Source organism: Bos taurus, chromosome 18 (genome assembly GCF_002263795.3).
Source record: "Bos taurus isolate L1 Dominette 01449 registration number 42190680 breed Hereford chromosome 18, ARS-UCD2.0, whole genome shotgun sequence".
Classification (NCBI taxonomy): Eukaryota; Metazoa; Chordata; class Mammalia; order Artiodactyla; family Bovidae; genus Bos; species Bos taurus.
In genome coordinates this window covers 54,757,058-54,770,086 of record NC_037345.1, presented here as the reverse complement: position 1 = coordinate 54,770,086, position 13,029 = coordinate 54,757,058, and the positions used below count along the sequence as shown (strand labels likewise).

General features: G+C 41.6%; 1 protein-coding gene across 2 annotated transcripts in view; it reads left to right on the top strand.

The window, feature by feature from the left end:
* The window catches only part of LOC514658 (sulfotransferase 2A1), a 28,881-nt gene that overhangs the window by 11,935 nt on the left and 3,917 nt on the right, over nucleotides 1-13,029 (top strand). For both annotated transcript variants that reach the window (XM_002695189.6, XM_005219462.5), the window contains exons 2-4: nucleotides 2,192-2,400; nucleotides 2,923-3,049; nucleotides 5,589-5,683. In XM_002695189.6, coding sequence (XP_002695235.1) covers nucleotides 2,192-2,400; nucleotides 2,923-3,049; nucleotides 5,589-5,683 — 431 coding nt within the window. The remainder of the gene's footprint in view (nucleotides 1-2,191; nucleotides 2,401-2,922; nucleotides 3,050-5,588; nucleotides 5,684-13,029) is intronic.

Genomic DNA, 13,029 nt, shown 5'->3' with positions numbered 1-13,029 from the left:
TGGTACATGGGTTTAGTTGCCCCACTGCCTGTGGGATCTTCCCGGGTCAGAGATTGAACCCATGTCTCCTGCATTGGCGGGCAGATTCTTTACCACTGAGACCCCAGAGATGCCCTATTTCTGCTTTATATGAAAGAGACAATAAGCTCCCTGCTAGCAGAAACAAGTCTTATCCAGTTACTTGTATAATATAATGGAGCAATGGAGAGTTTAGTCTTGCCATGTTGACCCCACTGTTTTTGAACTGAGGGTGTTAAACATATACATCCTTAACTTGTTAGTTAAGTCAATAAAACAAGGTGGGAGGGCTGGGGTGGGGAATAAAACATAACTACCACAGCCAAACAGCAAGGTAGAAGAAATGACACTAAATTGAGATCAGAAAGAGTGAACGCAGGGCTTCGCTGTTTGATCCCTGGTCAGGGAAGATTCCACATCCTGTGGTGCAACTCAGCCTGTACACCGCAGCTACTGAGCCGTGCTCTAGGACCCACAAGCCACAACTGCTGAAGCCCATGTGCCCAGAGCCTGTGCTTCACAAGAAAAGAAGCCACTGCAATGAGAAGGCTTCTCAGTAGCCCCTGCTCACTGCAACTAGAGGAAGTCCGAGTGCAACAATGAAAACAGCACAGGTGTTAATGATAAAATAAATGAATCTTTTTTTAGAAAAAGGAAAGAATTAGCAGCAGGAAAATAAAATCTTTTTTTTTTACAGAGTGAATGTGAAATTATTTCATGAAAAGAGATATTTTCCAGGACTTCCCTGATGGTCCAGTGGGTAACAATCTGCCTGCCAATGCAGGGGACATGGATTCAACCCCTGGTCCAGGAAGATCCTCCATGCTGTGGAGCAATTATGCCCATGTGTGACAACCACCGTAGCCTGCTGGTCTAGAGCCCGTGCTCTGCAACAGGAGAAGTCACTGCAATGAGAAGCCTGAGCATCACAACTAGAGAGTTGCCCCCTGCTCACTCCAGCTGGAGAAAGCCCAAGTACAGCAAGACCCAGCCAAAAATAAATGCATAAATAAATATAACTTTTCAGAAAGGAGAGATTTTCCAGTAAAGGTATCAGCATATCAGCATGGATAGTAATCAGGAATTGGAAAAGAACTTGACAAATCCACTGAACTGAAAGGATGTGGATCATATATCTAAGAGTGGCAGGGTCATAGATGAACTGTGATTGGGCAAGAAGCAAGGCTGAAGTCATTGGAAGTGCTGTGGTCATGATGAGCCAAGGGCACTAGGAAGCTGTTCAAAGACCAAGAGCAACAGGAACAAGTTCAAGGGGTTTAAGCAAATAGCCAAAGCATAGAAGCAACCCAAAGGTCCATTGACAGATGAATGGGTAAACAAAATTTATTATCCACATATTGAGAATATTATTCAGCCTTAGAAAGGAATGGAGCTTTGACACTTGCTACAACATGGATAAACTATGAAGACATAGTATGTATGGAGTGAAGTGAAAGAGTTAGTTGTTCAGTTGTGTCTGACTCTTCATGATCCCAGAAACTGTAGCCCTCCAGGCTTCCCTGTCCATGGGTTTCTCCAAGCAAGAACACTGGAGTCTGTAGCCATTTCCTTCTCCAGGGGATCTTCTGACCCAGGGATCAAACCCGGGTCTTCCGCATTGCAGGCAGATTTTTTATCATCTGAGCCACCAAGCTCTGCATGGTATGTATGACTCTACTTAAATGAGGTATCAGAAAGAGAAAGTAGAATGGTTGCCAGGGACTGGGAGGAGAAGAAAATGAGAAGTTGTTACTTCATGGGCAAGAGGTTCAGCTGTGCAAGATGGAAAAGTTCTGCAGATTGTTTGCATAACCATGTAAATATACTTAACCCTACAGAGCTGTACAGGCGTGCCTGGTGGCTCAGTGGTAAAGAGTCCGCCTGCCTATGCAGGAGACGTGCGTACCATCCCTGGGTCGGGAAGATCCCCTGGAGAGGGAAATGGCAACCCACTCCGGTATTCTTGCCTGGGAAATCCCATGGACAGAGGAGCCTGGAGGGCTACAGTCCATGGGGTTGCAAAAAGAGTTGGACATGACTGAGTGACTAAACAACAACTCAACTGTACATTTAAAGATGGTTAAGATGGCACCTTTTATGATCTGTATACATTATAAAAATCTTTATAAGTCAGATTAAAATGATTGATCATAGTTTTCCTTTCTTTATCTAGGAACGAACTGGTTGATTGAAACTGTCTGCCTAATTTACTCCAAGGGGGATCCCAAGTGGGTCCAATCTGAGCCCATTTGGGACCGCTCCCCCTGGGTAGAGACTAAGCATGGGTATGAATTACTAAAGGAGAAGGAAGGCCCACGTCTCATCAGTTCTCACCTTCCCATCCAACTCTTCCCCAAGTCTTTCTTCAAATCCAAGGCCAAGGTCAGTGTACAGCGGTCAAGACAGTCTTCATCAGGGCTTCCCTGATGGGCCAGTGGTGGTGCTCTGTTGCTTAAGTCATGTTCTTAAGTCATGTTCATGACTCTTTTTGACCCCATGGACTGTAACCCACCAGGCTCTGCTTTCCATGAGATTTTCTAGGCAAGAATACTGGAGTGGGTTGCCATGCCCTACTCCAGGGGATCTTCCCAACCCAGGGATTAAACCCACATCTCTGGCTTCTCTTGCACTGACAGGCAGATTCTTTAGTCTATAGTATCCCAAAGGGAAAGAACAATGCTTTCCTCTTCCTTAGTTAGGGCCTTACTATTGGTCCAGTGACTAGTTCACAGGAACTTTAAAATACATATTTGATTAATGAATATAATAACTAGTTTATTAAAACAATCCATGATATTTAAAGGGCACTTTCTAGGAACTGTTTTTTTTTCCCCCATTTTTATGATGATTAAGAAGGTTAGAAAATGACTATTGATTTTTTATGATCCAATTTTTCTCTTTAAGATGATCTACCTCATCAGAAATCCCAGAGATGTTTTAGTGTCTGGTTATTTTTTCTGGAGGAGTGCAAAATTTGTTAAGAGACCACAGTCACTGGAACAATACTTTGAATGGTTCGTCGAAGGAAATGGTGAGTGAATGTAAAATATGAAAGCTTGGAGTTGTCAGAGTCCTTCATCAGACCTCTTTTTATTTTTTTACCCAACTTGATGTCTCTACATCTAACCAATGCATGAGTATAGGGTTCCATCACCACTGGAACCCAAATTTTCTAAATCCATATACTATCTTGTAAAGCAGAAGAACTTCAACCAGCCCTTTTGTTTGCCCCATCAGAAACTATCCTAGCTATCTTCTAAATCTCCATGACCTAATACTAACAGAAAGCATTCACATTCTTCTCCTGTACTCTCCTAAATTTGTGAAAGTCAGGAGACTTTCTGAAAGACAGCTTTCATTGGCTTCCCGGACAATACAATCCTGACTTTCCACCATTTATGGGTGCATCTCTCGAAAAGTCCCTTCATTCTCTTGTCCTCTGTGTCTAAAAACTGTATGCATTACGCCAGGACCTTTATGGGCTTCCCAGGGTGCTCAGTGGGTAAAGAATCTGGCTGTAGTACAGGAGATGCAGGAGATACAGGTTCTGTCCCTGGGTCGGGAAGATCTCCCGGAGGAGGGCATGACAACCCACTCCAGTATTCTTGCCAGGAAAATCCCATAGAGAGGAGCCTGGAACGCTCCAGTCACTGGGATCGCAGAGAGTCAGACACAACTGTAGTGACTTAGCACGCATTCACTCAGGACCTCTATTTTTTTTAATTATTCATTTATCTGGCTGCATCAGGTCTTAGATGTGGAAGGTGAATTCTTCCATCTTAGTTGTGGCTTGGGGGTTCTTTCATTGCAGCATGTGGGATCTAGTTCCCTGACCAGGGGTAGAACCCTGGCCCCCTGAACTGGAGCACAGAGTCTTAACCACTGGACCACCAGGGAAACCTCTCTATACTTTTAATTATGCAAAACATCTAAGCATTCTCAGATACTTGAAATGTTGCAGTTTTTCTCAAAACTATGTGATGAATCTAGTATCTCACCTATGATACATCTCCCGGTTTCAGAACTGTTTCTTTAGTAGCCCATGGACATCTTCACTGGAGAGGGCCATTGTTGTTTAGTCGTTCAGTTGTGTCTGATCCTTTTCATAAACTATACAAAATAGCGTCTCTCCCATCTCTATAGTTTCATCTTTCCCCCACCTTTGCGTCATCACCAGTGAATATGTATTCTATTTGTTTGTTTCTGCCACATGTATCTCCACTAAAATGCAATATCTTTGAGTTTTTCCTTGTTGACTCCAGGCCCTAGGGTGGTGCTTGCCACTTGTGTGTGAGTGCTCAGTCAATCAATCATCTCTGACTCATTGCAACTCCCTGGACTGTAGCCCACCAGACTCCTCTGTCCATGGAATTGTCCAAGAATATCGGAGTGGGTTACTATTCCCTCCTCCAGGGGGTTTTCCTGACCCAGGGATGGAACGCACATCTCTAGCCCTCTTGCATTGGCAGGCAGATTCTTTACCACTACTGCCACCTGGGAAGCCCCATTATCATCAGTGTGAGATGACAAATAAACAATCAAATACAACATGAAATAAAGCAAAGAGATCGTAGTAATGTCATTCAGAGATCTATTAATGTCACTCTTTGATGCTCACAGAGGGCATCCTGCCATCAGTGGACATGCACTCTGCTCCCTGTCTGCCAACATTCTGCCATAACTCAACATCTTTTCTGCTTCTTGGGCAGCTGGGGACACACTGGTCACCAAGACAGTTGATGGTGCTGCTGTCGACACAGGAGAATCCAGTGATGTCCTTGGTCTATGGGAGTAATGCCACAGACTCTTTATTGTCCTCATCTGCATGCTCTTCAGCCCTTCCAGGCTATGACACAATCATCACTTCTATATTGAATAGTTCAGGTTCCCTCACTTTTTTTTTTTGCCCTCAACACTAAAGTCCAATCTTCAAACACTGGAAGTCATAGTTTTTATTGAGCTGATCCTGAGTGAACTCCTGAAGCAAATCTCCTGATTTGCTTCAGGCTACTCTTTCAGTAAAAGAGCAACAAGACTTCCCTGGTGGTCCAGTGGTTCAGAATCTGCCTGCCAAGGCGGGTGACATGGGTTTGATCCATGGTCTGGGAAAATCCCACATGCCATGGGCCAACTAGGTGGGTGCACTGGAACTACTGAAGCCAGTATTCCCTTCCTGATTTGGTCTCCCAGGGAATCATAATTCCAACAGCAACAATGAAGGGAAGATGACAGGGAGAGGGAGGAAAAACAAGTGTTGTGAGAATGTACCTAACAAGCAAAAATATCTAAATGCTGAACAGATAAGAGGGAAAAAAAATGCCTTGTCTCAGACCACATGGTTCACTGGACACGATCTCCTTACAGACCCTTGAAAACTGTATACAAAACCTGCTGCAAAGGCATTAGGCTTGTTAAAGGGCAAATGCGTGGTGTTGGATACCAGTTATAGCAAATGTAGATGTGCCTGGCACTGTGCTAGTCACTGTGCCCACAGAGTGAACATAGTGTATGGATCCCTGCTTTCATTCCGTGCGTCATCCACTCACTCTTTCTGCCTCCCCTCCATGCAGTGGTATTTGGATCGTGGTTTGACCACGCTCGGGGCTGGATGTCCATGAGAGACAAGGAGAACTTCCTGATACTGAGCTATGAAGAGATGAAATGGGTAACTATTGCTCTTAGAGTCAACACACTCTCTCTCACCACCATCTGCACTCCCCCCACCTTCCCTCCATTCCCATGTCTCCCTTTCACCTTCTCAAAGTTTAGCCTGTAGTCAATAGGAGTGAGAATAGCAACCCGGTCTTCATTGCCTTATTTCTGGTTGACACTTCAAAGCTCCGAGCTCTATTTCTTCACGTGTTTTTCTTTGTTTCACCATAAGCGGAAGGGCTTTTTTACAAAAGGATTTTATTTATGTATTGGCTGTGCTGGGTCTTCACGGCTGTCCTCAGGCTTTCTCTAGCTGTGATGAGCCAAGGATACTCTTGTTGCAGTGCCCGGATTCTAGAGCACAGGCTCAAAAGTGATGCCACACGGGCTGAGTTGCTCCAAGGCAGGTGGGATCTTCCCAGACCAGGGATCGAACCCATGTTTCCTAAACTGACAGGCAGAATCTTTAACACTGAGCCACCAGGGGAGCCCCTTTGTTTTCTTTTTGTTAGGATTTTTGTTCTGTTCTGTCCGTGTTGTTCTTGTTGTTGTTGTTGTTATTTTTACAGGTGTGTGGCTTCTTTTATTTAATTTGTTTATTTTAATTGGAAGCTAATTATCTTACAATAGTGTAGTGGTTTTTGCCATACATTAACATGAATCAGCCATGGGTGTACACGTGTTCCCCATCCTGAACCCCCCTCCCACCTCCCTCCCCATCCCATCCCTCAGGGTCATCCCAGTGCACCTGCCCTGAGCACCCTGTTTCATGCATTGAACCTGGACTGGTGACCTATTTCACAAATGTAATATATGTTTCAATGCTATTCTCTCAAATCATCCCACCCTGGTCTTCTCCCACAGAGTCCAAAAGTCTGTTCTTTACATCTGTGTCTCTTTTGCTGTCTCGCATATAGGGTCATCGTTACCATCTTTCTAAATTCCATATATATGCATTAATATACTGTATTGGTGTTTTTCCTTCTGACTTATTTCACTCTGTATAATAGACTCCAGTTTAATCCACCTCATTAGAACTGATTCAAATGCATTCTTTTTAATAGCTGAGTAATATTCCATTGTGTATATGTACCACAGCTTTCATATCCATTCACCTGCCGATCGACGTCTAGGTTGCTTAACATTAGGGTACATGTGTCTCTTTCAATTCTGGTTTCCTCGGTGTGTACGCCCAGCAGTGGGATTGCTGGGTCATGTGCAAGTTCTATTTCCAGTTTTTTAAAGAATCGCCATAGTGGCTATACTAGTTTGCATTCCCACCAACAGTGTAAGACTGTTCCCTTTTCTCCACACCCTCTCCAGCATTTATTGTTTGTAGACTTTTTTATATCAGCCTTCTGACCAGCGTGAGATGGTACTTAATGTAGCTTTAATTTGCATTTCTCTGATAATGAGTGGTATTGAGCATCTTTTTAGGTGTTTGTTAGCCATCTGTATGTCTTCTTTGGAGAAATGTCTGTTTAGTTCTTTGGCCCGTTTTTTGATTGGGTCATTTATTTTTCTGGAATTGAGCTGCATGAGCTGCTTGTATATTTTTGAGATTAATTCTTTGTCAGTTGCTTCATTTGGTATTATTTTCTCTCATTCTGAAGGCTGTCTTTTCACCTTGCTTATAGTTTCCTTCATTGTGCAAAAGCTTTTAAGTTTAATTAGGTCCCATTTGTTTATTTTTGCTTTTATTTCCATTACTCTGGGAGGTGGGTCATAGAGGATCCTGCTGTGATTTATGTCAGAGAGTGCTTTGCCTATGTTTTCCTCTAGCAGTTTTATAGTTTCTGGCCTTCCATTTAGATCTTTGATCCATTCTTAGTTTATTTTTGTGTATGGTATTAAAAAGAGTTCTAGTTTCATTCTTTTACAAGTGGTTGACCAGTTGTCCCAGCATCAGTTGTTAAAGAGATTGTCTTTTCTCTATTGTATATTCTTGACTCCTTTGTCAAAGATAAGGTGTCCATAGGTATGTGGATTTATCTTTGGGCTTTCTATTTTGTTCCATCGATCTATATTTCTGTCTTTGTGCCAGTACCATACTGTCTTGATGATGGTAGCTTTGTAAGTATAGTCTGAAGTCAGGCAGGTTGATTCCTCCAGTTCCATTCTTCTTTCTCAAGATTGCTTTGGCTATTCGAGGTTTTTTGTATTTCCATACAAATCGTGAAATTATTTGTTCTAGTTCTCTGAAAAATACCATTGGTAGCTTCATAGGGATTGCATTGAATCTATAGATTGCTTTGGGTAGTATACTCATTTTCACTGTATTGATTCTTCCAATCCATGGACATGGTATATTTCTCCATCTATTTGTGTCATCTTTGATTTCTTTCATCAGTGTCTTATAGTTTTCTATATATAGGTCTTTTGTTTCTTTAGGTAGCTTTATTCCTAAGTATTTTATTCTTTTCATCACAATGGTGAATGGAATTGTTTCCTTAATTTCTCTTTCTGTTTTCTCATTGTTAGTGTATAGGAATGCAAGGGATTTCTGTGTGTGAATTTTATATCCTGCAACTTTACTATACTCATTGATTAGCTCTAGTAATTTTCTCTTGCCTGGAAAATCCCATGGACGGAGGAGCCTGGTAGGCTGCAGTCCATGGGGGCGCTAAGAGTCGGACATGACTGAGCGACTTCACTTTCACTTTTCACCTTCATGCATTGGAGAAGGAAATGGCAACCCACTCCAGTGTTCTTGCCTGGAGAATCCCAGGGACGGGGGAGCCTGGTGAGCTGCCATCTATGGGGTCACACAGAGTCAGATACGACTGAAGAGACTTAGCAGCAGCAGCAGCAGTAAGTTTCTGGTGGTATCTTTGGGGTTTTCTATGTAGAGGATCATGTCATCTGCAAACAGTGAGAGTTTTACTTCTTCTTTTCCAATCTGGATTCCTTTTATTTATTTTTCTTTTCTGATTGCTGTGGCTAAAACTTCCAAAACTATGTTGAATAGTAGTGGTGAGAGTGGGCACCCTTATCTTGTTCCTGACTTAGGGGAAATGCTTTCAATTTTTCACCATTGAGGATAATGTTTGCTGTGGGTTTATCATATATGGCTTTTATTATGTTGAAGTATGTTCCCTCTATGCCTGCTTCCTGGAGGGTTTTATCATAAATGGATATTGAATTTTGTCAAAGGCTTTCTCTGCATCTATTGAGATAATCACATAGTTTTTATCTTTCAACTTGTTAATGTGGTGTATCACATTGATTGATTTGTGAATATTGAGGAATCCTTGCATCCCTGGGGTAAAGCCCACTTGGTCATGATGTATGATCTTTTTAACATGTTGTTGGATTCTGTTTGCTACAATTTTGTTAAGGATTTTTGCATCTATGTTCATCGGTGGTATTGGCCTGTAGTTTTCTTTTTTTGTGGCGTCTTTGTCTGGTTTTGGTACTAGGGTGATGGTGCCCTCATAGAAAGAGTTTGGCAGTTTACCTTCCTTTGCAATTTTCTGGAAGAGATTGACTACGATAGGTGTTAGCTCTTCTCTAAATTTTTGGTAGAATTCACCTGTGGAGCCATCTGGCCCTAGGCTTTGTTTATTGAAAGATTTTTGATTACAGTTTCAATTTCCATGCTTGTAATGGGTCTGTTAAGATTTTCTATTTTTTCCTGGTTCAGTTTCGGAAGGAATTTGTCCATTTCTTCCAAGTTGTCCATTTTATTGACATATAGTTGCTAACAGTAGTCTCTTATGATCCTTTGTATTTCTTTGTTGTCTGTTGTGATTTCTCCATTTTCATTTCTAATTTTGTTGATTTTATTCTTCTCCCTTTTTTTTCTTGATGAGTCTGGCTAATAGTTTGTCTACTATATTTATCTTCTCAAAGAACCAGCTTTTAGTTTTGTTGATTTTTGCTATAGTCCCCTTTGTTTCTTTTTCACTTATTTCTGCTCTCATTTTTAGGATTTTTCTCCTTCTACTAACCCTGGGCTTCTTTATTTCTTCTTTATCTAGTTGCTTTAGGTGTAAAGTTAGGTTATTTATTTGATTTTTCTCTTGTTTCTTGAGGTAAGCTTGTATTGCTATGAACCTTCACCTTAGCACTATTTTTACAGTGTACCATAGGTTTTGGGTTGTCATGTTTTCAGTTTCATTCATTTATATGCATATTTTGATTTCTTTTTTGATTTCTTCTGTGATTTGTTGGTTATTCAGAAGCATGTTGTTTAGCCTCCATATGTTTGTATTTTCAGTAGTTTCTTTCCTGTAATTGATGTCTAATCTTACAGCATCGGGATCAGAAAAGATGCTTGAAATGATTTCAATTTTTTTGACTTTACCAAGGCTATATTTATGGCCAGGATGTGATCTATCCTCAAGAATGTTCCATGTGCACTTGAGGTAAAGGTAAAAATTCATTATTTTGGGGTGAGACGTCCTAGATTTCAATTAGGTCTAACTGGTCTATTGTATCATTTAAAGTTTGTGTTTATAAACCTTTTCTGTGTTTGCTGTCTAGAGAAGATCCTTTAGTATTTATTGAAGAGCTGGTTTGGTGGTGCTGAATTCTCTCAGCTTTTGCTTGTCTGTAAAGCTTTTGATTTCTCCTTCATATTTGAATGAGATCCTTGCTAGGTATAGTAATCTGGGTTGTAGGTTTTTCTCTTTCATCACTTTAAGCATGTCCTGCCAGTCCCTTCTGGCCTGAAGGGTTTCTATTGAAAGATGAGCTATTATCCTTATGGAAATCCCCTTGGGTGCTATTTGTTGCTTTACCCTTGCTGCTTTTAATATTTGCTCTTTGTGTTTGATATTTGTTAATTTGATTAATATGTGTCTTGGGGTGTTTCGCCTTGATTTTATCCTGTTTGGGACCCTCTGGGTTTCTTGGACTTGGGTGGCTATTTCCTTCCCCATTTTAGAGAAGTTTTCAACTATTATCTCCTCAAGTATTTTCTCATGGCCTTTCTTTTTGTCTTCTTCTTCTGGGACTCCTATGATTTGAATGTTGGGGTGTTTAACATTGTCCCAGAGGTCTCTGAGGTTGTCCTCATTTCTTTTAATTCTTTGTTCTTTTTTCCTCTCTGCTTCATTTATTTCCACCATTCTATCTTCCACCTCACTTATCCTATCTTCTGCTTCAGTTACTCTACTGTTGGTTCCCTCCAGAGTGCTTTTGATCTCAGTTATTGCATTATTCATTATTGACTGACTCTTTTTTATTTCTTCTAGGTCCTTGTTAAACATTTCTTGCATCTTCTCAATCCTTGTCTCTATTCTATTTATCTGTAACTGCATTTTGTTTTCAAGATTTTGGATCATCTTTACTATCATTATTCTGAATTCTTTTTCAGGTAGACTCCCTATCTCCTCCTCTTTTGTTTGGTTTAGTGGGCATTTATCATGTTCTTTACCTGCTGAATATTTCTCTGCCTTTTCATTTTGTTTAGATTGTTCTGTTTGGGGTGGACCTTCTGTATTCTGGAAGTTTGTGGTTCCTCTTTATTGTGGAGGTTGCTCCCTGTGGGTGGGGTTAGACTAGTGGCTTGTCAAGGTTTCCTGGTTAGGGAAGCTTGCATCACTGTTCTGGTGGGTAGAGCTGGATGTCTTCTCTCTGGAGTGCAATGAAGCATCCAGTAGTGAGTTTTGAGGTGTCTATGATAGGTTTGATGTGACTTTGGGCAGTCTGTACTTTAATGCTCAAGGCTATGTTCCTGAGTTGCTGGAGAATTAGCGTGGTATGTCTTGCTCTGGAACTTGTTGGCTGTTGGGTGGAGCTTGGTTTCAGTGTAAGTATGGAGGCTTTTGGATGAGCTCTTGTCGATTAATATTCCCTGGAGTTAGGAGTTCTCTGGTGTTCTCAAGTTTGGGATTTAAGCCTCCTGCCTCTGGTTTTCAGTCTCATTCTTTGAGTAGCCTCAAGATTTCTCCATCCATATAGCACTGATGATAAAGCATATAGGTTAATGGTGAAAAGATTCTCTACAGTGAGGGACAGCCAGAGAAAGTCACAGAGTTAACATAAAGAAGAGAAGAGGGAGGAGGGAGATAGAGGTAACCAAGAGGAGAAGAGGGACAGTCAAAAGGGGGGAGACCAATCTAGCCAGTAATCAGTTCCCTAAGTGTTCTCTACAGCCTGGAACACCCAGAGAGATTCACAGAGTTAAGTAGAGAAGAGAAGGGGGAGGGAGGAGATATAGGTGACCTGGGGGAGAAAAGGGAGAGTCTAAAGGGGAGAGAGCAATCAAGCTAGTAATCACATCCCTAAGTAAAAATAAGTACTGAATATTAGATTCTTAATGGTACAAAATTGATAACAAATACCAATAAGCAAAGATGAAAAATCTAGAGTAAAGGTTAAACTCTCAAAAATACAAAACAATATTAATCACAAAAATTATTTTAAAAATATATGTGTGAAATTTGCTTTAAAAATAGGGTCTTTTTTGCAAGGTAATGGTATGTTATAAAAATGAAAATTAAAGAAGTAATAAAGAAATTAAAAATAAAAAAACTAAATAACGATAATAGTAAAAATATATCTAGGAATTTCTCTGGAGCTGTTGAGGACAGTGTGGGGTCAGTTCAGTTTCAGATAGTTCCTTGTTCAAGCTTATACTTCTTCTCAAGGTCTATAGGCCCCTTCCAATGCTTAGTCAATGCTAACTACAGGGTTTTAATCTGCACCTGTCACTTCCAGAGCAGTTCCCTCTTTGCTTATTTTTGCTTCCTCTGTTTGCAAGTTTCTTCAGTGTCTAATTTCCACCCTGACACAAGGGGGCAAAGGTGGTCACTTATTTAGGCTCACTTGTTCAGTTGTGCTGTAGAGTAGGAGGAATACTGCAAGCAATTTTCACTGTCAAGTGTGGGGAGTGCTCGCAGTGTATGGACCACACTGGGTTTGCCTCAGCTCAGTCCCTTGTTGCTCCTGCATCCCTTGTGGCTCAGCTGGTAAAGAATCTGCCTGCAATGTGGGAGACCTGGGTTCAATCCCTGGTTTGGGAAGATCCCCTAGAGAAGGGAAAGACTACCCAATCCAGTATTCTGGCCTGGAGAATTACATGAACTGTAAAATCCATCGGGTCACAAAGAGTCGGACACAACTGAGCTATTTTCACTTTCACTTTTATGGCCCCTATGCTTTTCCACTCTACACTGCTCAGGCTCCGGGTTGCTCTGAAGGGGAACTGTCCAAAGCAGGCCCTGGGTTGTGTGCACTTCCCATGTCTAAGCTGCTCAGGTTCAGGTTCTCGGATACTCCACAAAGGCAGAGACTCGGTTGGGCCTGCGTTTTGTGACCTTCCCAGGTCCAAGGAGCTCAGACGACCAGGTGCTTTTTGAGCCCACTATCCCAGGTTTGCAGTGTGTCTTATCACCTCCCCGGTCCCAGCCG